This window comes from Struthio camelus, chromosome 6 (assembly GCF_040807025.1).
Source record: "Struthio camelus isolate bStrCam1 chromosome 6, bStrCam1.hap1, whole genome shotgun sequence".
Taxonomy (NCBI): domain Eukaryota; kingdom Metazoa; phylum Chordata; class Aves; order Struthioniformes; family Struthionidae; genus Struthio; species Struthio camelus.
Genome location: NC_090947.1, coordinates 21,749,459 through 21,777,441, shown reverse-complemented (window position 1 = coordinate 21,777,441; position 27,983 = coordinate 21,749,459). Strand labels below are relative to the sequence as shown.

At 38.6% G+C, this 27,983-nt stretch overlaps 1 protein-coding gene across 1 annotated transcript in view; it reads right to left on the bottom strand.

The window, feature by feature from the left end:
- OLA1 (Obg like ATPase 1) overlaps positions 1–27,311 on the bottom strand; it is a 108,817-nt gene extending 81,506 nt beyond the window's left edge. Inside the window, exons 1-4 of the mRNA XM_068948555.1 lie at positions 27,105–27,311; positions 26,776–26,876; positions 24,651–24,794; positions 12,846–12,973 (exon numbers count right to left, since the gene is read on the bottom strand). Of these exons, the coding sequence (XP_068804656.1) occupies positions 12,846–12,973; positions 24,651–24,794; positions 26,776–26,876 (373 nt within the window). The 5' untranslated portion in view covers positions 27,105–27,311. The remainder of the gene's footprint in view (positions 1–12,845; positions 12,974–24,650; positions 24,795–26,775; positions 26,877–27,104) is intronic.
- Positions 27,312–27,983: the final 672 nt, after the last annotated feature.

Sequence of the window (27,983 nt, the reverse complement as noted above, 5' to 3'; positions counted from 1 at the left end):
GAAAGTCTAACGTAAAGCAGAGAAGAAATAGTTTATAAAATACTGAACTATCACTGTCTTGAAGCCTGGATATCCACAGTAACAGCCAAGATGACAAATTCAGCATCTGCTCTACGTTGTGAAATAAAAATATCCAGTCAAGCAGGTAAATATGTTTCAAAAAGTCACTGGAACACTCTCCAACACTACCACATATTGAAAATTTCCTTAAAAGATTACGGAGAAGAACACAAATCTCATCTGTATTGTCTACACAGCAATTACACAGTCATACGCCACACAGAACTATAACAAAAGTAGCTGTAGGTCCAATAATAGCAATGACTCAATAAAGATAACCTGCTTGGTCGGGGGGGAGGGGGAATTTATTGGTCAAGTACTTTATGACTCACAGTAGAGTATATTAGAAATTTCTCTATGTATTCTTTAGAATTGTGAGAGATTGCCCTTGTAGCTCAGTAGGTAGCTCTCCTGTTTCTGGCCTACAAGGTCATAGCTTTATGTCCCTGCTGAGGAAACTTAACAAGTTTCATCTATAAATAGAACGGCACTAGAGCCTGCTACTCTATCAAGGGTGGTGGCCTTTAGATAAGGAATTTTTACGTTTTTATCTATTCTGATAAGAAAAAGAAATTGGACCCAGAGGGGCACAATATATTAGGTTAAAGAATGACAGCGCAGGCTCCAGAAACCACTGTGACTTTGGTTAGCGTGAGGCTTAGAATTCGAGCACTAACAAACTACAGAGAAGAACCTTAAGAACAATAGTCTTCTTTCTTAACAAGCACAAATAATTAAAGTCACAGGCTTTACAATAGTATGTTTCAGCCTAAGCTAGGTACAATGTAATCAGACTTCAACCTGTGACATCTAGAGGCAGCCTTACTGTAAAATAAACCTTGGATTTTTTGATTAGTAACGAAAACATTTAAAAATTCACAGCTCTCATCTTGCTCTTCCTGAAGAACTAAAAGCTAATACATCCTTGAGAAACAGTTATTAAATTGCCAGGGATAAACAGGAATGGTACTCCGTATACGTTTTTGTTCCCCGTGCCCGTATATTTGGGAGGCTTATTCAGCTCTCAGACAATAAATAGGGACAATTATTTTTGTGCCAGAATTGAAAGATAAAGCCTACACAAACCCTAATTTGAGTTTCTGTGCTTTAAACTAGAGTTATCTGGCCGTAGGGGTATGTGGGATCACTTTCACGAACCCTGGTGATGAAGTTTACTGTGCAGTAAAGACAAAGGCTAACTCACCAGAGTGTTGGTAATTTTCCAACACCTTTTCACAGTTCTCACCCATGTGTCCAGGAGAACAAATTCACTCCTTTTTGGGGAAGCTGTGGAAGAATCAAAGCAATGCAGCATACTACAAACCAATCCTGAGGTACAAAACGGTAAGTTTTGTTCACATGCACATGGGGAGGAAAGAAGCACCAGTAATAAAACAGGAGAGGAGGACAATTTTACAGTGTTGCTTCCTAGATCCCAGAGAGACAAACTTGACGCTCCAGAATAATGAAAGATAGGTCTTGCACAGTCCTCCTGCAATGGTTTCAATTTTTATCCTCTGCTAGCCACCCTTAGCTTAAAAGGTTATTGCCCTTCCAGTATCAATCTTATTTGCTTCACTGAAAAGTCACATTATTTAAAACAATTTTCCACAGCAGATCCAATTAAGGTAGCTGATCCTGCACTGAGAACGACAAAGAACATTCATATCATCATTGAACAGGATGTGGGTATATAACCTGCAAGAGGGAGACACTTTAAGGCAGTGATAGTATTGTAAACACTGCAGTACAACATCTGATCACAAGACCCTTTAACTCTCAAATGCAGAAGTATGAAAATATGAGGAAGTTTCTCTAATGTAAGTATGAGCTTTACAGTTACCCAGTAACTGCCCAAATGCATGCTGTCCTGTGGTATATGTATGGTAGTCCTTTCATGGACACACACAGAAGCTATGCGTCCATCTATCTTCCACGTTCTCACCACCCAGCTCTTTTGAAGAGGTGAAAGACCTCTTTTCCCTACTTTCTAAATAATGCAGCACCAGCAAGAGAAATCCCAAGGGCAGTTGAGGTCGGATGGCCAGTATTCAAGCAGATTTACGCTACAGTTTAACTCACTGCTCACCTGTCATACCTTAAGTATTAATTAAAGAAATAGCCCTTAGCATAGAAAAGCTTATTTATAGCACCATGATTACATGAAGACAAGTGAAAAATCTCACTGCAGCTGTCATACAGATTTCTTTCAAGGTAGCACAGTATTTTTGCTGATGAGAGATAGTTAAGTCACCTCTTCTGAGTTGCAATGAAAAAGAAAGCAAACCCATTACAAAGCACGAGGCTCCCTTGCTCATATATTCCTTAATATTTCTTTTGAATTACCTCAATCATTACAAATATTCCTGGCCAACAGTTGAAACAGTTCACAGTTCCCAGTAGTGGTAGAGTAGGAGGGGAGAAATCAAAAACACTAGTTGAAGCTGTGTTTCAGAAGATTCACAAAAATCCCTTCCTGGTCCTTTAATTCACCACCAACATTCTGGTCAACAGCGTCCTACAATCCAAAACCCATTTGGGATTATGCAGATTTTTTTTTCGTTCTTCAGCTGCTTCTAAAAAGGTAGATCATTATCAATGGACAATTTTTCTGCAGCATCAACCTTCACCACGCTGCCTTATTGAAGAGTGGGCACAAGAGAAAGAGATAAGAGCAGTTATACCACACAATGGGATACCTGGTCTTGCCCTAAATTTACTCCCAACTTCACTAACATCCACCATCTACTCTGTTGCATGCTGTGCAAATGCTTATTCCAATTCTGCATTGTTAGTTTTCAAGAGGCTTCTCTGAGCCTCTACTAATGTCTCTCTCTTTTTTTAAAAGCAGAATGCTGTCCTTCTACCCCTGAACGCGGAGAGAAAAATCCAACAGCACCAGCTCTCTTCAAGATGCTTGTTTAAGGCTAGTACACGATACTAATGATTGCATGTGCCTCCCTGCAACAAATCTTTTCTCACAGCAGTACTTCCCGAAAATTATTCTTCCACAACTCATTTTCTTTTTCCGGCCTTACTTTTATAGAACTTTTTTTTTTTTTTGCGCACCTCAAATTGACTTCTGTGCCCAAGGGGCAGGAGGGGGGTTATTCTCTTTTTTGGCTGCTTTACGTTATTTAAAAGGAAAGCTTGTATGCTTACAGAATACCTCTACGTAACATTGTTCTTTGCTTCAGAATCTTAATCTGTTTTCAGAAAGCACTCTTCCCAATTTTGTTCATCACTACACTGAACACCATACGGTTTAAACAGGATTACAAAGTCTTGATCACATTAGAAATGTTGCAACATGCACATTTGGTTTCTGTTTATAGGTACAAAACCATAGCAAGGAGGAGAAGGGAAATCTTGCACTCTCCTGCTTTTCCTCATATCATCTACATGGACAGAAGGTTTGAAGTAAAGTAAAGTTAATCCTCCTCTGAATAACCTTCTGTGGCAAAGAAACCATTTTCTTTTTACATGAGGAAAAGTTTTAGTGATAAGCAAATCTACATGCAACCTTGGAAATACCTTTAATTTTAGTTTTATACCTAATAGCCTCCCTCCTCTTTCAAAGTGGTGGGCTTATTACAGTATCTGCATACTAAGAGTTAAAATTCAAAGACAGATAACACATTACCTAAGATGAATTATCCTCATTCTTTTTTTTTTTTTTTGACTTGATACGCTAAAATTGCAACATACAATGCAAAGCTTTGCTAATAAATGCTAATAAAAACTATTTCACTTTTGGCAATGATTTCAGTGAAAGAGGGTAGAGGAATGCCACTTTCACAACTTTATGATTGAAAAAACCTCCTATACAATGTCTCACACATAGAAATATTCAAAACATGCTACAATATTTTAACAAGAAAATAAACATTAATTAAAATAAAACATTTCACATTACTGCAATTACAACTTTAATTTGAAAAATCTCACAATTTTTGGTTTTAATATGCTAGAATTTACTGAAACCTTATTCATAAAGTTTAGCTGAACTCTGAACTACTCCAAATATTTTAATATTTATTCTAACAACAAATAAGAGGAGAATTTTTAGTAAGAACTATTATGTATTCAATAGCATGCAGAAACATCTTGTGTAAAACTGACATGTTTAATATGTGCAGCAAACTAATTTTAAATTTTAATAGCTTAGCAGCGAAATATTTCATATATGAGGAACTTTTTCTTTTTTAACAGGTGGTAATTACTTTTAGTAACAGAACAAGAAAAAAGGATCTTAGAAAATTTGAAAGAAAATGTGGTGAAGAAAATAAAATTTTGCAAGACAGCTATGTTTACATCATTTGAAGGTAAATTTTGACACATTATAAATATGACAAAACAGTTTGAGATAATAGAAATGACACAATTGAGCTCTAGCTGCATAAATAAAGCCACTATGACTGCCAATGTACAGAATATACATGCTGAAGGGATGAGATGCAACTCATGCTTTGTTCACTGAAATGCTGGTGCAATGAAGTGTGGCTAAGTGATATCATCACATGCCTCCCCTCCGTAGCAGGCAGCTTCCAGCAGCAGCAATCAGCAGGTATGATATCTTCTTCGAGAACATTAAAAAAAAAAAAAAAAAAAAGCATTGTGCCTCAAGTAAAGGTACAGAAGGATTAGCATCTTCTTTTATATACAGAGAAAAGCAACAATTTTTAGAAAAAGTTAAAAAAAAAAAAAAAAAGGTCAGAACAGAGGATCCAAAGAAACCGTACTTCTCAACTTAATAACTTTACCTCCACTTTAATTTCTACAGGCAAACCAAAACATAGGAAATAATACTTTGAGCTCCCCATAAACCTTCACCAATACATAAATACAAATAAAAAAACCAGTATGAATATTCTCAAATTCAGTTCTGATAAATATTTACATCAAATAAGAACAAACTACCTTCAGCTCATGTGATTCATGTCTAACCACGTTTTAGACAATAAATGGGTTTACAAGTTACCTCAAACCCTGAACAAGGCAGAACCAGGGGGTGTACTAACCGTTAATAATGGTAACGGATTTAAAACCGGAGTAAAAGTTGTTAACGTTTTTAGGAACCAATTCACGTACAGACTACTGACACCAGTCATTTCTACAAGACCCCAGTAAGATGTTTACTTAGCCTCGTGCTTCTTTCACTCTTGTCACGAAGAATGACGTTTCAGGGATTACCAGCTACCAAACTCCCTAACACTGTTTCCCGAGGGCCCCTTAAACTTGAGAAGCAGGTAAGGTACAGATCAAACAAGCTGTGCCTAATGCCTACTGCCTCCTCCCCTCCACGTCCTGCCCCCAAAATAGAGCTACAGCTTTTCTGCTGTGGAAAAAGGATGCCTCCAGACAAAGCAGCAAAGCCCCAGCTGCCAGGCTGCCGCCGCAGCGCGCTCGTGCCTGGGCAGGGCGCGCGGTGAATTACAGCTGCGGAGCTCTTCCAGACAAGCTCGCGTTGCTTGTCTGAGCTGGAACACCGCGCATCCAACCCCACCTTCATTTATTTTTTTAAAAAGAGCATTTGATAGTGAAGTGCTTTTAGAGACAAATTTTCCTCCAGTTTCTCTAACTTTGAGGAGAAAGACTGGATTTCATTAATAAAACTAAGAGAAAGATGTGGAAAGTATTTTCTAGAAAACTAGGACCTCCAGCTATCAGTGGGAAGAAAAAAATCTAAAATATTAAGAATTCTGGCTGTTTAACATCCTGTACAATCAACACTTTAGATAGATAGTGGTAACAGGGACTAAATACGGAGATTTACCATTTTCTTCCCTGAAGCATTATTTAAGAGCAATTTGTAAATTTACACTTGTAACAAGGTTGCTATTTTTAATTCACCACACAAAGAAAGTAATTTTCTACAAGTACTTGTGACTGATGTGCCATAAAAGTTGAAAGGTAGTTAAAGCTATGCAATTCAAGAAGAAACACTATTACAACCTTCAAACTGCCTGCCTTATGCCACAATGAAAATATTTCTACCTCAATTAAAATCCTGATATACCTGAAACATGAAAAATAGAACTGTGAGAAACGTTTCAAACTAAACAATGAAATACAAAAGAACAACAAACTTTCCACAGCTTTAAAGTATATGTCAGGTTACTGTGATACTAGTGTTAATGCTGTCATCCAGGATACAAAACAGTTTTTTTAATTATTATTAAATTCCCCATTCATTCAGCCAATAATAAGTATATCTGTTTGGATAAAGATTTACACATTGATTCAGCCAAAAATATACCCCTATCCCAAAGAAACTGGGATAACTTCTGAAATAAAAACCAACATATTGAGATCAAATGGTTACTTCAAACACCAGTAATCCATTTTCAGTTCGTACACTTTAACAGGAAAAAAAACCCTACAGGTAATACCTCTCATAAAAAGCGGCATAAGCAATAACAATATATCAAAAGACAAACACATACTGCCTTGTTCTGTGTGGGTAAACTGTTTTTATTCACCTTGTTTGTTCAGATAAAAGAAACTACTTCATACTGTTATTAATTGTATAAGAAAAAAATATGTCTAGTGTTACTCTCTATCACAACGTTATCTCTTGTTTTCCTATTACCCTATCATATGCTGGTCTCATTTGCTGCTTCATGGTATATATTTAGGTTACATTTTAGGCAAACAAGCAAAGTTTCCACCGATTTAATGAACAGTGTCTCCCTGCGAAAATAACAGCCTATCTAGGATGTGGAAGTTTGAAGACTGAAAATCCATAACCATTTCAAGGTATGTGTATTTTTATGAAATAAGGAAGTAGAGGATCAGCCAGATAGGAGAAACAAATTTTTTTTTCCCCCCTCAGTTTTTTGTTATGAAAGAAACAGTCCAGGTAAATACCACAACCAATTTCAACAGTTCCTACAGAAATACCATTATTTTGAGAGTACTATAGCTGCAGCTCACCTATGTGCCCTGTGGTGGATAAGTACGATATGCAACAACCCTGTTCAAAAACCTTTTAATAAAGGTTTTTAATAAAGGAGAAAGAACAGTGCATCCTGTTATAGCAGCAAAAAAAACCACAAAAAAATTTCTAAAGAAAACACGATTCAACATATGCTGAATGAATAAAGAAAAATAAGATCAAAATCATCAGCCTAGGTCTAGAAATATCTTCAAGGAGGTTGCAAAAGTTTGGATCATCATACTCAAAGCTCCATGTTCTTAGCTAGCCGCTTCCTTGCCTATCATGACCTTAATACAGCTTGAGTGAGTAAATTCTCAAACTGCTTTCTGCAAAAATACCGGCTGAACTGAGTTAAGTTAAAGCCCGGAAGACAGCCAAATACAACAGTCCCTCTAAGTTCTTAGAATCATCTCGTCGTGCTACCTATGATTTTTACCAGGTAAAAAGCAGAGTTCTTGGTCTATAATTTACTTCAAGACAGCAATGAAGATACTCCACCAATTATATAAGGAATTAGACAGCTGCACACACACAAAAAAACTATGACCAAGCATCTTCAGAGACTGGACAATAACATGAAGTCTTAAGTAATGTTAGCCAGCAGTAGCTGGCTGAAACAAAAAATAAAACATTGTTTTCCAAACAAGCCTAGGATGCATTTGCTTACTTTGGAGCTGGAGGTAGTAACGCTGACTTTGTCTCATCTATTCTGAGATCCAGTTACCAGGAGAGTAAGTAATAAGAAGTTTTCAGCAGACTTCCCAATGGTTTCCAAGGTAACATAGATTACTGAAGCAGAGGAAATTAACACCCTAATATTTCATGTTGTAGTACCATTAATGGCTCAAGGAGTCCACAGAGAACCCACATGACAAGACACAAATATTTTCTTACAGAGAGTATTTCCCGTTATCCAACTAGACTAAAATAAGCAAAAAAGTAATGCAGAGAACAAGCCTTCTGAATGGGATTAATCAATACAAAGACTAAATGACTACTACCAAGATCTGCTTAAGAAACTATATACAAATAATGGAGGATGTCCAACTTTTATTTTCAGGATTAAAACACATAATGAAAGCCATGTTTGCTACTAATTCAAGTGCATAAATGATTTCATCTTTCAAAGTGCTAATGCAAGAAGAGCTACTTAGTGAAAGAAACAAAATTGTAAGCACATGAGATCTTTAATAATATAACCTACCACGTTTTAAAACTTCTAAAAATCAATCTGCCTAGAGTAATTCTAAGAGATCTAGAAAAGGTGAAACAACCCCTAAGGAAAAAAAGGACTATTTTTCTAGCAATCCTGGTTTCAGGCTCTCTAGTGTACAAACCCAGTCTTTTGAAATGTGAGGATGAAGCCATTTGTGCAGAAAATTAATTTTCAGCTAGAAAAAAAAAAGAGAAAAGTTTGTCGCTGCTTTTAAGATCTAAACGTGCTTCGTAACGTGAAAAAAGAATATGTTTCTGGTCAACAAGGGATGTGGCTGACTGCTGTGAATCACCTTCTCTTGCAGAGCAGCTATTGCAGCCTCTCATCTCACTGTCCCCCAGGATGCCATGGCTGCTGGGTAATGACACGGTTCAGATCTGCAGCAGTGTCACACCCCAAGAACAGACTTTTCTTAGTTATTCAGCCAGATTTTATGATTATGCCTTATGAACATGCCACTAAGATCCCCAAAATCCAAATCCATTTATACAGTATCCTGCTTAGCCTAATGCTAGCAGCATTCCAGTTTAAAACCAGACAGTCTACGAAACTCCTCAGTTTCAGGGTGACACACCGTTTGCCTCACAAGCCTTTCTTCAGTATATTCAGGCATGCAGATCTCGAAGTCTGCAGCTCAAACTCCACAGTGACCTGCTCACATCTTTCTGTCTGGTAGCCAAAAATAAGAAAAGAGTAATTCTTTAAAAGTCTCTGCTTCACATACTAGCCATTAATATAGGCAGCAGTGATGCAAGCTACAACAGTACAAGGACAGAAAGCAATGGTTTCAGTGCTCACAAAGGTGAGAATAATGTTCCAGATCAACTCAAAACATGAATGAGGCCAAATGCTAAATTTTTCCTACTTTGAAAAAGAATGACACAGAAGTTTCTCTCAATTTTTAGTATCTTCCTGATGAGGACTGTGTTCTGACTTCTACCTGGAAAACCAGCACAAAAGAGTCGACTGCTTTTCAGACAGTCCTGGCTACTTCCCCAGACAACTAAGTACATCTCTTAAGACTATTCTATCATTCTCATTATCCCTTAGTCTTCAGTAACACCTTCTCTCCAGCTTGCTGGCATAGGAAGCCTACCTTCCAGTTCACAGTTTTTTCCCCTCCGACAGGAGCAATCCGGCTGGACTCCTTTTCAGTTAGCCTCTACTGTTACTACAGAAACCCAGTGCCTACCTGTTAGGCCGAAAACTGATGGCCAGTCCCAGCACCCCAGTTCCTAAAGACAGATTGTTCATTAAGAATTTGAGCCAAGCCCTGGGAAAAGGCAAAGAAGCTTCATCCTCTCAGGACTTGAAAAGCTTACAGATTTGCAAAAATGGTTTAGGTAGTTTCTGTAATCTGGTAGAAATAGTACAAGCTCAAGATATGCCATAGACTCAGAGGAAGGAATTTTTAGGTTGCAAATAATTTTGAAAGGTAGGTGTAAAAACATTACAGCATATAAAAAGGTTTTATATATTTTTTTAATAGAAGCTGACATGGTATGTTGAAAACTTCAATGGGTTTTTAGGTTTTAACTAGAGTTTGTGTTGTGTAACTCAGATTCATTTTTTCTAAATTGCACAGAGAGGCTATTACTAGCTTTTAGTGCCAAATCTTCAATTTTTACTGCACGGTGGGAAAAGAAAAGTAGAAATAATACGCAGTCTGAAAAAAAGTAATTTTACATCTCTCAACTAGACTAATTTGCATTATCATGATTTTTATTATTAGCTTTATTATTAACCCTAAGTAATAATTGGAAAGATCTTCATTGAGGCAATTATCAGGCAATAAACACTCAAAAATTCTACAGCAGGTAATCACTAGCTTGCATTCTAGCTAAAACGTGCCTGCCTGGCAAGAGTGCCATAAGAAGCAGGGTTAAGAGTTAAAAAAAATAAAAAAAAAAAATTAAAAAAAAACTATTTAAAAAGTGACTCCTTTATCTTTTTGAAAACCAAAGACAGAAGAAAAACATAGCAACAGCCATTTCACAATCATTATATTTCAGAATCTCTGAAAGAAGCTAAAATTTGTTACAAAAAAATTGTAAAACTAGATTAAAAGAAGTTGATATGAATACAAAAATAAGTATCTGGATGGTTAAAAAAGCTAAAACGGCCTCACTCCTTTCTACAACTCCCAAAGAAAAGTCAAAAATGATGTTAACCCTTATGAAAGCTGCCCAAGACAAACTCTCTGGATTATTCAACATATATATTAAAAAACATCTTCTCCACTGAATCTTATATTAATCTGTACCTTAACCACTCATCTATGATACAAACATCCAAACAGAGTAAATGTAAGTAGTTCATCACTTGTTCTCAATTGAGAGCACACAAAACAATAATTACAGCTCCAGGACAGCAACGCATTTGAGGGATCTAATCCCCAGCATCTTTTTTTTTTTTAGAGGCATACTGTAGAAATGGTTCTCAAGCAGTCATAATATGAACATTTACAATACATGAACGCATTAGTGCGGCTTTCACATGTTGAACTAGTTCCTAAAATGATGTAGAAATTCAAAAGACTTACCTCACTCTACCCCAGTGAGGATCAAACTTCATCTTTGCAACATGCCGTTTTAAATACTATTAGCTGTTTAGCCACGATGAATATCCCATAGTTCTCTATTCTACTCAACACAGAACAGTAGTACTAGTACTAAAATATAAATAAAGACAAGTTTTCAAGGGAGACATAATGCTTTTCCCCCCTACTGTTCCAGATACTAAAAGACCTTAATAAAAGGCTCACGTTCCTGAAACCACGTCCTATTTTTCAGCAATATAAGCCTAGCAAAAATGCATTACCTTTCCCCACAAAGTTTGCCTCACTCAGTTGAAAATGTGGAAAGGATAAAATGAACCAGGAGTTTATTTTCCCATAAATAAGATTAGCAATGTCAGCACATGACTGCATTGTCAAATTTGTCAGGTTTTAATAATTATTCTCCCGTTAATATATTGCTGTATCTATCACCTACTACATAGGACTTATCGACAGCATTCAACCCCCAGCTATGGGTTACTCAAAACAGTGATGAATCTAGCTCTTAGATTCAGTTTAGAATTTAAAATTATCACCTCCCACAAACAAATCAAAGAAGAATCACTTTCAGACTGCAGTGTACTGTTGAATTTAACTGAAAAGCATTTCAGCAGGCCTGTACTTTTATAAATATTGTATGTTCAGCTGGTTGCTGTGTTAATTATTAGACTACTACTTAACCTCAGCGAAGGCTGCATGAATGAAGGGAAATCACATAGATGAATTCACTGTAAACAGTCATCTACCAAAAAAACATTTAGGGACTACAGCAGAACTACTGCTTTAAGGATGTCTTTCATCTGACCTACCTAAAAAAACAGCTTGCACCACAAAACAGGTTGATACAACCAGATGCAGGAGAGCAGCGTGGGAAAAAAGATCAAAGGCATGTTTACAGCTAGAAATGAATGCCCCAAAGAGAGGGATATAAGTTTGTATCGTACCAGTACTCTGTAGCAAATCTACGTGGAGGTATTCTTGATGCACAGTAAATAGCATTTGACTGAGGTAGCTTACTTACCTATTCATCAAGTGCGCAACAGGCTGTAAAGATGCATGTGAGCTCACTGGTCTGTATAAACATGTTTTAATACAGAAGTTCACAGGTGCAAGGGCCCTAACTTATAATTAAGTCACTACCATAACAGAGTAATACTCCATGCCTTCAGATTTTGCTTTAAAACTGTCCCCCCTCAAAAAAAAAAAGAAAAGAAACATTTGCTCTGATCACTAAATAAAAAACATTTCTATTTTGATATTCTTTCATCACTCACTGTATACTAGGGAGCAACCAAAGGGAAAACAGCAAAGGTGTCCAAGCTTCTTCCAATCTGCATGAACACTAAGCTCAGTCTTTTCAGACCAAAAGATTTTTTCCACTCTCAAAGGTATTGCAAACCAGCATACACTTTTAACAAGCTTTTAAGCGCCAAATGTATAAACATTATTAATATGACTCTGAAGGTCAGTTCTGTACTGTGGTAACAGGCAATGAGAGATTGACCAAAGGCATGGTTGGATGTGACTGAAGAAGAATGTTCAGAATTTTTTGAGCTGGGGGAAAACAAACAAGTAAACCAACTAGGGTTTACTTACCAATATAACCAATATACTTACCCAATATAACTCACACAGAAGTCAGAAAAAGAAAGTGCAGCTTGTCCTGTTAAGGACTAGAATTCTACAATCCACTACTAACTCCACATTTTCTTTTTCTACCTCCGATCCAGCCTTTTATTATCACATTCCACTCCACTTATAAAATTGGAGGAATCAACTACCTTGTATTGCCCACAAAAGAAAATAACTAAAAGTTTCTGCATACTTCCAAATACCCAGCTCGTTTTTAAGTCTTCGGCACAATGCTGCTGAAAGAGTAAACGTACCATTGCATATTAGAGGGTGGGGAGTTTGGGGGGTGCGGAGGGAGGGGAAACACGACTAAAAGCCTGATGACAGAGTTGAACGGTTAAAGTAAATCTTTTAATGTATATTTGTTCTACAGTTCTTATTTAAGGTGCAACAACGCTGTCCTTAAGTTATAGATAGAACATATAAATAAGTTTACATACGCATCAGATGAAAGATCCCATCACAGGCGTTAATATGAGACAAAAAGGAATTTCCTAAGCCTTGGCCAGTATGGGCTCCCTTCACAAGGCCAGCAATATCCACTACATTCAGAAAGGCTGGAATTTTGCTGAAAGATAAAAGTTAAAGATTTCATTACTGAAGGACATCATGCAAAATTTTTGGCACAGAAGTAAATTCAGAATCTGAAAACATGACAGTTCTGTCTTTCTAGGCTGTTATACATGATGACAATAGCTTAGCTTTCTTCCTCGTTTAACTTGCAATGCATAAAAAACAAGATTTCTCCGTTTGCCCCAAGCAAAACATCATCCATTCTTCATTTTGCAATAATAATGGGGGCAAAGAAAAAGCACACACACACACACACACAATAGTTTCTACAAGATGGAATCCTACTGACATCCACCTGAATCACCAACCAAGACTGGAATTCTGAGGTATGAAATAACAGTCAGCTGTAATGTACAGTTTTCATAGTACCAAAGGGATAAGACACATAAGCGGTCTTCACAAGTAATTGCGATACAGAGCAGAAAAATTCAAATTTCAGAGTGTTTTAGCAGTTCTAACCATTATATCTATATTATGCATAAACCCAACACCACATAAATCCTTTTTTTTTTTTCCTCCCCTGCTCTGACTTAGTTATTTCTTAGTTCTCCACCCCAGCCATCCCTAAGGTTCTCTTCCTAAACCCAGGTTTCATTCATGGCTTACCTACCAAGTCCTAACCTCCCTCTTCAAGCCAAATTTCTCACTCCATTTTCCTCATGATTTCTAGCTCCACAATATTTTTCAACGTGTATCTCAAATCCCACCACTCCAGTCTCTTCCTATCCAAAAACAGGGTGGCCAACTTCTTTTAAAATACATTTGTCAGCTACAATGCACATATAAAACGCTATTTTTTCCGGAATGAATCCCCCAAAAAATTGTATTTAGTGGGGGCTGTTTGTTTTAAGAAATTACCTTGCGCTCTACAGTTCTTACACTATTTTTTAAAAGCCCCAAAACAAACAAGCATAGGAGTTTCAGATGTTTCTTTTCTCTTTCGACAAACTAGTGTTTCTCCTTGTTAACTAAAGCGTCATCCGAATTATTTTAAGATTCAAACGAGTACGAAAATGAACAAAAGACTATAACCTTCATCTCTAAGATAACTGTTCACTTCAGTTAGTGATGCTTGTCAGAAGCCTAGGGCTTTTTTTTTGAAGTGTTGATTAAAACCGTAGTCACGGTTATACAAACAATTTTAACAAAGCAGAAAACTAGTTTAGACGAAGCTGACATTTGTAATGGCAACAGAGCTGTGACATTCTACACCACAGCTAACAGGAACAGATTAGCAAATTTGTCTACAGGACATTTTATATAGCAACCATAAATAGTCATGGAGTTCAAATTAGCTAACACAAAATGGAGGGGGGAGGACTTTCACAGCTATGGCAAATGAATACAGTAATACAGATTCTTACTTGCTTTGAAATGAGTGAATAACTAAATGGGTATTAGTCTATCAGGTATATATTAAACAAAATTACTTCTGAAAATCCCACTGAGTGAGGAAAAAAACCCCTAAAATTTAGCGATAATCTGTTGACTAAAAGCACCTTTCACATCATAAACAGTGATAAGACAGAACCATACAAACAGTGCCAATTCCTCACTCGCAAAACATCAGAAACAGCAGATCATAGTATTCACCAAGATCTTCCAACTCAATGGCTTCCCAAAAGAAAGGAATATTATTTCATTTCCAAACACCTGAAGATAGCACAGTTATATTTCATAAACATTAGTCTAACATTAACAGAACAGTTCACCATTCTACTGACAATATGCACAATGGAAAACACTCAAATCCACAGTTTTAATAAAGATGATGAAAAAGATCTCACTGCAAGCTACAGCTAAGAAGTCTGCGTAAGCAGACAACACCAATTTGCCAAGTAGTGGAAAGATTTCTTTTAGAGTGGACGTTCTTCAGGACAAGACTCAAATCTGAAGATGTAAGCTCTGTGGTCTACTTTAAGATGTTTTCATCAAAGATCTCCAGTCACAACCATCGCAGTGCTGCTCACAGGTGAAAGCAACTACATAGCTATGAATGAGTGCTAGGAAAGACCAGCTTCTTGGCCAACGTTATATACCTTCTCTGAACACCGTTAGACTTCTGAAGTCTCTACTGCCTAACAGCCAAAAGGAGCTTTATCTTCACTAGGGCATCAGCTTACTGATAAATGTATTTGGTCTGAATTTGCCCGACCGCTGTCAAATCTGTAACAGCAGAAGCCTCCCCCAGCATCATTACATTTACCTCCCTGCTGCAGCAGCACGCACTACGACTGCAAATTAGAGAAGAGTAAACATACTATCAGCGACTACACAGATGCAGTTCACAACGCTATCTTTTTTTTATAGAAAATCTTTTCCCAAGCATCCCTAAAGTTAGCATTGAAGTAGCAAGCCTGGACGCTCACCCTTAAATAATCTTGATATCCCTTGAACTCTCTTCAGCCTCTTTTCCTCCCTTTCGCCCACTCCACCTGGGTCTTACATAGTAGAGGCAGAAAAAGGGAAATCAGAAGTTAAACTTCTGCAGTGAGATACGCCTCAGAAGCTTGTAGACACCTCCTGATTTGGTCAAAATTGTATGAATACTTGTTTTATATTTTTTGGGTTATGGTGACGAGTAGTTGCAGAGCAAACAAGTTTGTAAAAAAACAAAAAAACAAAAAAACACCCTCCTCCATAGGTTTTTTTTTTGCCACAACAGTTTTACTGTAATGTACAGTCACCTACAGCAACAACTACCATATCAGTGCTGCGTGGTACTCTTTTCAAATCAGAAGCCAGTAACTAGAAATTTTTGGCTCTCAATGCACCATTTGAGGTTTTGCTTCTGCTCTGGTAGTTCTGGATTAGTTTGCTCCATGAGCAGGTTCTTGCTACAATTTACAGCTTCTTCGCTTCGGATTTAGCTAGTGGCATTATTTTCCTCTTCCTGCCTGAAACCCATTTCTTATTTTAGTGGAGCTCTGCACAGTAGGCTGCTGCCCAATATTTCTACTGCAAGATAAACAAAAACAAAAGGAAAAAAAAAAGAAAAAACCAAGTAGCTACCCCTCTTGTCTTATCCTCATGCCTGGTAATGCAGCTATGGCCCAGAAGGAAGAGTCTATAGTAGGGGAAATACATATAATCATTATCTCTATTCAGAACAACAGGCTTAGGTGGAACTAGACAACAGTTCCCAAAGCTTTTTAGTGCTATCACATTTCCATTAAACTGCGGATATATAACAACCTATATACTTCAATAGTAGCAGACTCACAGGCCTGCTTAAAACAAACTCCCTAGCTTGGGAAAGACAATCCAGTATAACCTATCCTAGCATGTCACATTAGTATTTCTGTAAGGATGACAACCTCAAATCAAGAGCTGTTATTCTGTTTATGCTTTCAATCTTTCTCTAGCGCTTCCCAATAAAAATTATTTTTTTCAAACTAATTTCACAATACAATCTGGACAAAATCTTTTTCCTTACCAAGGTGAAGTTCAAAGCATCACTAGACTTGTTAGCTGCAATGAACTGGCAACTTCACAACTTTTCACGTTATCAATACCTTTGTGATGCACTTATAAACAAGAAAGAATACAACACAATACTCAGAGGGTGAGTTTAGAAAATATGCAAGTAGGTATTTACAAAATAGGAGGAGCTACTTAAATCAAGGGCACAGAACACGCCGGCTTTTAGCTTTAAACTTTGCTAGGCCTATGAAAACAAGGGTGCAATCCTTGGAAACACTGTGATATCATGTGCTGTAACTTAATGCTGTTTAATGCAGCAGAGAGAACAGGAAGATAAATACACTCCGAAGAACAACTAACTTTGAAGGCCTTACATTTTTGTTCCACTATAGCTTTCTTGGCAAATTTTATCAGTAAAATATTCTTTCTAGTTACCAGTACACAAATGCAGGTGGAAACAGCAAAGTAGTATTTTTGAGCTCAATGCATTACAAATAGTGCACATCCTGAAGACAGAATCAAATTAATAACTCCATTAATGCACTAACCCTAATAATTCTTTTCACTGTGACACAGAACTGGAGAGCTAATGCATAGCTCAAAAGAAACAGCAGCAACTTCGCAGTTTAGTATTTGTCAAAAAGCAAGGAATTTTAACACTTCCAAGTCATGAGCAATATAGAAAAATGCCACTTTTTAAAGCATTGTCATTTTAAACTTAGTTAACAAAGGTGGCACTAGAAATGTTCTCTTTTTATGCTCCCCTCTAATTACTCCAGTATGATTAACTTCCTGGCTAGCCATCACAAGAATTCACACTTTCACTACAAAGATGCCACACTACAGCAAGGCAGATACCTTCACATGCAGATAGGCCGCTCTGTCATCCGAATCAACCTTATTTGCTAGACAATGGGTGCGACACCCTAGCATATTTATTTCACAATTGACAAATATAAGCAAGAAACCTTTGAAGACTCAGTATCCGGCTTTCCAGGATGTTTTTTCATCTTCATCTTGGGTATCGCAAAGCTAACGCTCCAAGCAAAGTAGCATTCTCATCATTCCCGGCAGTCACAGTTTTCTAAGTCTAAATCTCTTTATTTCATCATAGAAAGATGAACACAGAAGAACAGAAAAAGGCACGAACTATTCAGACCCGCCTGTGCTCTCAAGAAGTACAAAAAGTAAACATTACGAAACTAAATAAACAGAAAGCACTGCAAAGACAAAAGTTCCTTATATAGGAAGTGCATTTTAGTTCTTTTAAATGCAGAAAAGTCAACAGGATTGTTCTTTTCCCTCTCTCCTTTAAATAGATTAATTTCCATTTCTTAAGATTTGTTTGTCAGGATTAGCATAATGCCACTGAGCCTCAAATGATCGTCAGGAACAGGTGGCACCAACTGATCCTTTGTACAAATCAGTGCAACACCAATCTACCATAAAGTATATCACAGTAATTTATAATTTGAAATAATTACCAAATCCAGACCTAGTTCTGTATTTTAAGCACAGGTAAAATCCTTGAAAAATATTTCTTTGCCTCTTAGAAATACAGTATTTATCTATCTTAATTGTACAAGCTACTGTGCAATCAAGAACGTAAGATTCACCCGGATAAACAAAGTGCAATTTTGTAGCCTAATGGTTACAGTATTTACTCAGGAACAAGAAACTTTTCTATCCCTGTTCCAAAGGTTTATGCATTTTACCCGTAAATTTCTTTCTCATCAACTTTTTTTTTGATTCAAAATAGAGTTATTTACATATGCAAGATGAAGAGTTTCTTTACCACAAGAGCTATGCTTTCAGTACAGTGGTAGTTTAGGACAGTCTTTCAGGACAGGTTTCCCACACCCTAGGTGAGCTTTACTTTCTAATCCAAGGCATAAAGAGATTCAAGAAAGCATCGCTTACTTCCATTGCTTTTTAAAAATAGTGCTCCCTGCCCAGCATTTGAAATAAAAGTTAAGCAACCACCCCTAGAAGACTGATAGCATAACCTGAGCAAGTGACAGCCCCTTTAAGGGCTGCAAGGAAGTCCTGTCTCTTCAGCATTTCACGTTAGCTAGCATATAATCATTCAGAACAAAACAGATTTACGTAGCTCCTGCTGACAGAGCAAGCCGCTCTAGATCTCATTCTGGGATGGCCACTCTTCCCCAATGTTTACCCCCAGAAATCAGACAAGCCAGTGCCCAGGCACCTGCTTCCACAGTTACCTTCTTTTACAAAGATGATCCTACACACACAAATATAATAAATTGCAAGTACATTTGTTCCAAAATTCAGGGAGAAAAGGCATATATTTCTTCCTCAATTTTCACAAGTAATTGTTCAGTACAACTAGTTCTTTAGTTAAGTAACCTTGCCAGCAGCATTCACCTAATACAGGGACTTCAGATTGAAACGTTATAACCAGAAGCCTATTTCTCTCCCTGGGCTTTTCATTCTTCCAGGTTTCTGCAGCCTTTCTTTTCCAGTCTGCACAATAGCTCCGCAATTTCCCTGTAGCATTTATTATGGTGCACTGAAACTTCACATCCCCCAACAGTCACTGGAAGCCCATCTGAAAGCTTCAACTAAGTTCAAAATACAGCCATTTTCCAGTAAGCCAGGTTGAATAATCCTTGTAACACTCTCGCTTGGTACTCATTTCTTGAACAGTTCTCTTGAACGTTTCTCTTAATTCAAGTTCTACCTGATCTTGGGTTCCACATACCAAAAGAGGCTCAATCACTCTATAAGCAATCATACCAGTTCTCCAGTTTTAGGAAAGTGTCCAGCTCTCCTTTTCTCTTCAGGGAAAGAGCAACATGTTACTCATCTCCTAGTTCCAGCACAGACTCTTGTGCCTTTAAAGCACTTGAGATGTTAGAAAACGGAAATCCTTCTTCATCCTTTCACAAGGATTTATATACTTTAAGCAAGCATTGCCTGTTAAGACTTCACAAATTGCATGAACTAAAAGGTACACTTGTTTTGCGAGTTATTAGTCATAGTCACAGCCAAGTAAGGAAAGAGTTAACTGCCACATCTAGCAACATAGAAAGAAAGTTTATTTATATTATGATTGCTTTCTTAGAAAGCCATTCAGTTCTCAGGCTTTCCTCACGATTATTTTTGGCTAGGCCCCAAGCAGAAGAAAATACTTCAGTCCCTCCTTCTTCCAGGAGACAGTACACCCTATTACTGCTTTTGCACTCTATCTCGCAAGCAGTTTAGACTGACATAAGCACAAGTTCTCACAGAGTAATTAAAGGACTCTCCTTTCAAAAAACTGGGTACTGCGTTCTGTGCACCCCTGGTCATTTCTAAGCAGGAACAACTTCATGGGAACTATTTTCTCCAGGGTAACAAATGAGACTTGAATCTAACAGCACATGAAACAAATTAAAAGGCTAGTAATTAAATTTCAGATACGTGAGTTATATAAAGGTAGAAAAATAAAAGACTCAACATGGATTAAGACACACATTCAGTTTTCTGTGTATATCAGACAGCTATATTCTACTACCGTTACTCAGTTTTTACAGCAACAAAATAAATCCAAAAGAACTACCTTCTCCTACCAGGAAAAAAGACGGCTTGAGTTACCACCACTTAAGGTCTTTCATTCATTGCTGGCAAACTATTCACTTGTAATGCCAGATACAAGCATAACGTACAAGTTCATTTACACTGGCCCAAGAACTAACTCAAGAGTAGTCAAATGCAGTAACACAAAAGAAAGAAGTGCATTAATAATAGGATATACTTGCCAGGTGTCAACTTTCAGGCCAGAAATTTTCTGCAGGAAAATGGGATTCAGCTGCTGATACACTAATGTTACATCCAGTTACGTTATTCATGTTTCAGGAGGGAATTACAGGTGAAGTTTTAATTTACACAAATACAATTTTTAAACCCAGAGTAAGTTCTTCAGAATACTCCCATATGATGTTATTTAGAATCTCACTGATTCCAAACCTTCCCACTCACTGACTGATCATGATTTTTACTTCAAAACTTGATCAAGTAGCCAAGTACGTTATCCTGCAATAATCAAGAGAACTTTTATTTAATATTAAATAAGACCTTTACGACCTAGACATCAGTGAAGCTATTGCTCAATTTTCGTTCAGTAACCACCACCTAAGCACTCAAAATTACTGAATGCATGAATTTTAACAATTTACAATGCAAAAGAATGAACCAAAGCAATTTGTTGACAAAAAGGACAGAGACGCTGAACTATACTAGACGCTAGTAGAGCAGAAGAGGGGTAGTTGCACCTTACATATTATTCCCCTGTGACATAACCAGGATTGTTTTCAAATTTAAGTTTGGAAAGGACATCCAAGATAGATTAAAAACAGTCCAAGTTAAATAGAAACATTTGTGGTTGCAGTAAGCATTGTAATTTGTGAAAAAGTATGTACAAGGCAATGCATCTGCTTACAGGTGCAAACAAACTGGAAGTTAAATGCATACTGTTAACCTGAAAAAGGATGGACCAAATCATAGGCAGGAATGAGTAAAATGTAAGTAAATTGACTTGATTTTAATGAAAGCAGGAAGCAGAAACCTAGACTTTAAATCATTTTTATTTTGCTCTGAATGTGTTCTCATACAGGTTAATTCTTATTAGCCAAAACAGCCCTTCAGTTTTAACTACCTGCAATTAAAACATGGCTTAGACTAACTGATATTGTTTCTACCTGAATATTTCTTTTAGTTTATTACATAGTATAAATAAATAATGAAGAAAGAATTGAAATAACTATGTTGGGGAAGGAGGGCATGGACAGTAACAAAAGAAAACAGCAATTTTTTTCTACTCAAAAACATTCCGAAGCTCCAAGCCAAATATCATCACCGGGGCACGTTTACTGGTCAGGCCTAGTACTCTACAGCTGTGGGGGCAGGCAGAATCTTACACATAAGCACTGAAAGGTGGATATACTGGAATGCTTTCAAGTTATTTGCAAGCTATGACAAGATGTTCCAATTAATATATTGGCTGCAGTTAACAGATGAACTTTTTCTGGCTTTCAAGTCCCAATTTTCAAGGCAGGAACTACCTGCAGAGATGAAGAGCACCTCTTTTCCATTTTAGAATTAGTAGACCTCATCTTCTCCTACACAGAGGAGATTCATAGATCAGGAAAAAAATATATATATATTTCTGCTTTAGTTCCTGCCCAAGTGAACTAGTCCAAAGAAAATATTCCAACTGCTAAACTGAAACTAATGCAATCATTATTCAATCAATCTTTGAAAATACTCAAATCGGAGGAAGAGGGGAAGGAGGAGAACTAACTGAAAAGCAAACAGCCTTTCCTTTCTAAAAAGCTAATATTGACATAATGTAAACAAATAAGAATTTCCACTGAGCATTGTATAAAAAGAAACAAACCAGTACTTTAGACATTTAATTTAAATTAGTAAAATAATATAAACTAAGACCTTAACATAAATTCAGTTCCCCCCCCCCCCCAATACATTAAGTTCTCTGAGGTGGTGGCGAGGAGAAATCCAATTTTATACACACCAGAAAGCAAGCAGCAGGCACCATTAAAGCTTGAGGAGACTTGCTCACCTAGTTCACTTAGCAGCAACATAATCTACAACAGATTATTAATCTATAGTCTTTTCCTGGTAGGTTTTGGATCCCACCTTCTGTGTACAGTTAATATCACTGAACTAATTTATGGTAAACAATCGTATACATCATCCGTTGCTGCAGAAGGAAAAAAGCACAGGTTACAAGTTCAGGTAGTGTACCTTAATCTATGAAGTTCATGTGAAGGTTTTTCGATTTCATTCACAAATGCTTAAATTCTCAATTAAGTAATACCAGTCAGCTTTCCATGTGGGCTACCAAATAACTGCACACCAGTCCCATCCAGCTGACGCTTTTTTCTTGTGGAGACAGAAATAGATCTTCAAGCAACATTTGTTACCTGAAGGAAAGTTACCGCTTTACGGTCCATCTCTCCGTAGCAATAGCAGTCTCAGCTGAGCGTGGCAGACAGCAGGTATCAGGCAGCCCAGGCCCACTCTTTCCTTCCCTCACCCACAGCAGGCCGGCAGAAACAGGTAGGTGAGTTTTATGGCTGCTGCCACTCTGAAAAGGTGCTATTCACATTGAGTGAAGAGACTCTCAGGAATGTTGGACCTCACCTTTCAAGACTGTATCACTGTGGCTTGTCATGTGTTATTTTAGTTATGACACAGGCCTTGCTTATTATTTTCTAGCATAACCGCAGCTCTATCACGACTAAGAAGTTGTAACAGATGGGAAATAAAAATGTGTATGCTTTACATTTTACAAGACAACAGTTTGAGGCCAAAATGACAGACTAGAGTCTAATTTAAAGAGAACTCACAATGTTTATGCAGAATTTCTACATGCAGAGATTGATTACTTTAAACTAGTTCAAACACAAATAGAAAATAAACACAGAATATATTACACAGAAAACAAAATCCAAACGATTCAAAAGAAATTAAATAATTTAAATTACAATTCAGTTGTACATCTTCCTGAACACAGCCTTCCCCCCCCCCCAAGTTATTCTCAACCAGATAAGCGTTGATAGTCCAAGAAGTATTACCTCAGTCTGCTATGCTCCTGAGTTATTATTGCTCTATTACTGTTGTACTGAAATATTAAAAAGATAAACAGGATAACCGGACTGTAAAATTCATAGGAGCTACACCTAGCTACACCTACCCACTAATCCCCATATCCATTGATTTTAAGTAACAGACATTTTCATCAAAAACAAATCAGAAGTCTGTTCAAATGAAAGCTGATTTACTATTTATATCCAGCTTATTATGCAGTAACAGCAGCCAGTAATATTTATAGGTGATTTCTTCCCCCCCGAGAGAGCACATGCAAATATTTGTGACTTTAGCATTCGTTGTAAGGATAGCATTCATTGTAAGGATAGATGACAACAAAAGAGGGAAAAAACTTAGCTAATAATTTCTTTGTCACTTCAACTATTAATTTAGAAGTAGCCAGTCATAGCTAAATATGAGAACAAAAAGAAACCGTTTATGTGGCCACAGCAGTGATAACACTACAATTTAGAACAGATTTGTTAAGACAAAGCAGCTTAAAAGCCGCATCATTATTTCTGCACAGTCAAGAGCCCAAAAGTTTTGCCTAAAATTCAGTGGAGCTTTATTTTATGAACTGTACAGTAACAGCTATGTTCAATAGTCATTTGACAAGGAAAAATAAGCCTACTTGTTATAACAATCCACCTAAACAAACAGCTCTGTATTAAGTTTTTGAGTGTTTAAGAAAGTGCACATGAATTACAAATAGCAGCAACTTGTTTTGGACTTGAAAATTAAGTTAATAAATGGATTTGTGGTGCTTTTTAACTCTGCGTGTGACCTGGCTCTAAAACTGAGGGCCAAGAGCTGGACAAAAACAGATATGCATGCTAATTTGCTCTACAATTCATGTATTTTCACTGTATTTAGAATTCATCTGCAAGTAACTGCAAACTGAAATTTTAGCTAACAAGTACCTATTTTGTATTCTGATGTCTGAAAGCATCTTAACTTTTGCTTTTCAAGCAAGCATCCAATTCCCACACTGGACATACAGAGAAGATTATGGAAATAGTCAATAGCAGAAACCAACGATGCAACAAAACTGATACACTCAGAGAATAAGAAGAGATGGATCAAAGCAGTATCACTGAATATATCAGGTAACAAATAGCAAAGCCTATAAAAAGGAGCAGAAAGTCATGGGGAAAAAAAGCTGCCCATAAAGCTTACTGCCAAAAGGTTGAGGTTGAGCAGAATTTAAGTTGACACATGTCTGTTTGGTTGCTTAGAGCATACACAGTATTCTGAACGATATAAAACAGGATTAAAGTTTAACAAAGGAGCGTCCTCACTGCACAAGTTACACAGGTCCATTACTGCTCATTTTCCAAATGTCTTCAGACGATCCTCCAAATCACCTGCGAGTCACTAGTTTCAAAGACGGAACACCGAGCAACGAATGGTGCTGAGCAATGACTTCATTCCCAGTTCTCATAGCACAAAGGTCAAATGAAAAAAGAAAGGTATACTCCACGTGTTTATACCTATCACTCCACATTCAAGAAGAAACCTCAGTAGAAGCTTTTTAAAAGACCTTATAGTTACATTAAACAGCTATGAAAACTTTGGGTTCAGTAGTACTACTTCAACTACTTCAACTGAAGAAAAACATTAAGAATTTGAGTTACCTTGGAGGTTTGTGGTACTGGCATAGGAAGTCAAATCTGTCATCCGGCACAGGTACTCGACTCTCGTTTGGATCAATAGTACAGAAAGGAAAGTTTTCTGCCGCCGCTTGACTCTTTGTTAACACATTGAAAAATGTTGATTTCCTATAAATAAAATATACACCTTCTTAAGTAAATTCCAGTTAGAAGCATTTAGAGGGGATGGATTGAAACGCCTCTTATCCCAACCCAAACGCAAGACCGAACTCTCCCTTTCCTCTAAGGACTGTAAGGAGTGCCATTTGTTTTAGTACAAGATGTTTGCAAGCACATACTGAGCAGCCCATTGAAATGGAAAAAATAAAAAATATTTAAAAAAACCTAAATGTTTATGTCTTTCTGCCCTAGGTGACGTCAGTTCACAAAGAGCTTTAAGTCAAAAGCAAAGCACAGATGCCCTGGCCACTGCTCATTTGCCTTAAGTGCAAAGCAAGGCACTAATAAGAAAGCTTGGCATTCAACTTATTTTGAGGGAACCAATTTTCAGAAACAAACGAGAATTTGAAAACTTACCAGCCTTTTCTACAACTATATTGTTTCTTCACTGTTATGTAGGATTTAAAACAATTACAGTATATAAGCAACAGAAGTCAACCAGAGAAAGAAGAAAGAGAGGCAATGAAGACACCAAGTCACATCAGTTAATCACAAGTAATTTCTCGTGCATATGAAGATACAGTTCTATCTTACCAAACACTTTTCATCATGCATGTTAAACACCAATGAAAGAACCACAAGTGGCATCAGGAAAAAAAGGACATGTTCACTTAAACCAAACAGCAGATCATTTTGTCAGTTTGCATTTAATTAAAAAAGGCAATTCTTGAGTTAAGAAAGTTCTTAATCGAGCCTTGAATCTTCTAACGGCAACTTTCTGTCTCTTCAGTTTCACATAATTGCTCAGCCGCTAGAAAGAAATAACGATAGTTGCCCTGCATACAGCCAACATATTCAACAGTCAGTCGGTCATGATTTTCTTTGAAAGTTATAACATTCATCAACAGTCTAAAAAGATATTGCTTTTGCTATGTGAAAATCACGATCTATGACTGTTAGAAATAACTGCCACTGCTGTTTTTCAGCATTTACCTCACATGTTAGATAGTATTATTGCCAATTATTTTCATTCTGCTGTAGAATTTTCCTAGACCATAGAAAATAAAATAAGACAATAATGAAGAGACAAAACAGCAGTCCTTATGCCCGAGACACGTACAAAGAGTTCCTTCTGAGGTTATTTTTAGAAGAAAAAGGATTAAGAGTTTTTAAGTAGGTAAAGCTTTCAAAAACCTATCCAAACGTTAACCAAAATGTAAAACTTGATAACATTAATGCATAAAGTGCTGTTTTGAACTTAAGAATGAAAAGCAAATTTATTTTCTGTCATTTTAAAGCTATTTTCCCCCTTTCCTCCAGTTTCCCAGTGTGCATGGTACAAGGATTTGAAGCTGGAGAATGCCAAGAATTTCTTTTAATAAACACGATGTATAAGTTATTACCAATCGTTTCACATAGGCCTACCCCAAGTTGTGTTATCCATCTTACACAGACCCCTTTTAAAGGGCTGTAAGAACTACAGATGAGAAGCATGATAGTGAACTACTATTCATCCCCCTGTCCTCTCTCCCAAGCTGCAACTTACATTGTTTTCACTAGAAACCCTCGGAAAGTTTCAAGAAGGGAATCACTTTCACTGCAAATAGCAGCTGTGGTATAATTAAGCCCTCCCTGTGTACATGATCTCCTCCAAAAATGAAAGAGAAGGCCTAATATTTTATAAGGTTCAGCCACTATTAAAATAAAAAACTTTCATCCTCACTGTCGTTCTGTCCAGACGTTTACATAACACCTTTACAGCACCTTCCTGTTTCACAGTCTTCCACCTACAAGTAGTTCAAGCCAGAAATACAAGTTTATCACTGAACAAAGAGACTTAAACGTTATCCCCCAGTTGCAATGCGGATCTAGGCACCTATACCTTAACTCAGAAACAAGCACAGCTGGCTGAGACGGTCCCAGCCAGGACCAGGACCAGGACCAGGACCAGGGCGGGCACCCCGGGCCCGCACCCCCCTTCACCACCTACCCAACGTTCGGCAGCCCGACGATCCCGATCTTCAGGGACGTCCCAAATCTTCCGATAATCGGGTGCGATTTAACCCCATCCCCTCCCTTCTTCGGGGGCATCTGAAACCACACAGCAGAGCACGTTTAACGCCGCCGGGCGAGGGGGGCCCCGAGCAGCAGCCGGCAAAGGCTGAGCCGGAACCGCGCGGCCCCCCCCCCCCCCCGCCGCCGCGCCCCAGCCCAGCGGAGCGGCGTGCGGCCTGCCGCCCACGGCGGGGGGGGGGGGGGGAAGGGGGGGGGCGGCCGGCTGAGGCGAGAGCGCCGCGGGAGGGGAGCGGGCGGGTTCACCTTGCGAGACGGGATACGGCTGCGCCGTCGCGACCGGACCGGACCCGACCGGACCGGACCCAAGCAGTGGCGAGCGGCCCCCGGCACGCGCACACGCCGCCCCGCTCAACCGCCGGCGGAACAGGCAGCGCCGCGGCCTCCCATTGGCCAGGGCCGCCGAAGGGGGGAAAGGTCGCGCCGGGGAGGGGCGGGGCGGGGCGAAGCCTCGCGCGAGCCGGCGGGAGGGAGCGGAGGGGCGGGGCGGGGCGGCCCGCGCTGCCGCCGCCGCGTCGGGGCGGGCGCGTTGTGTGCGCGGGCCTCGCCGCCCGCCGGGCCCGGCCCGTCAACCCGGCACGGCCTGCTCTTGGTGACAGCGGGCTCCCCTGTACCCTGTTTACTATTTAGAGTGCTTTCTGTTTGCTTCCGTGGCCTGCGTAACCCCTCCAGTTCTAGTCCAAGTGCTCCCAGCTGCCGCCCTCGGCCCGCGGGGCCTGTGGGTGTCCTGATCACCACTCCACCTGCTCCCGATCGCCCGCTGCGTCTGCCCCACCGCCAGGCTGCGGTGTCGCGAGCTCCCTCAGCGTCAGGGTGGGCATCTTCTGCTGTGCCTCTCTCAGCGCAGGCGAAACCCCGAGCTTTTCTTGCTCGTCGGTCAGGGTGGGCTCCGGTTGCGCGTGCTCTTTGGCGTTACACGGCCCGCGTGCCCGTGTCCTACCACGGGATTCGACAGCATCTCTGTTGGAGGGAGCAGTTGTTGCGGGCCAGCACCGTCTTTAATCCCTCGTATCTTGATTACTGTAATGGTTCTATGTCCTTCCAGGTTCTTTTCATTTCGATGGCTACATCCTCCAAGGAAGCTTTCTGGAGCCCTTCTATGTTCTCAGACCTGCGTACTTCGGT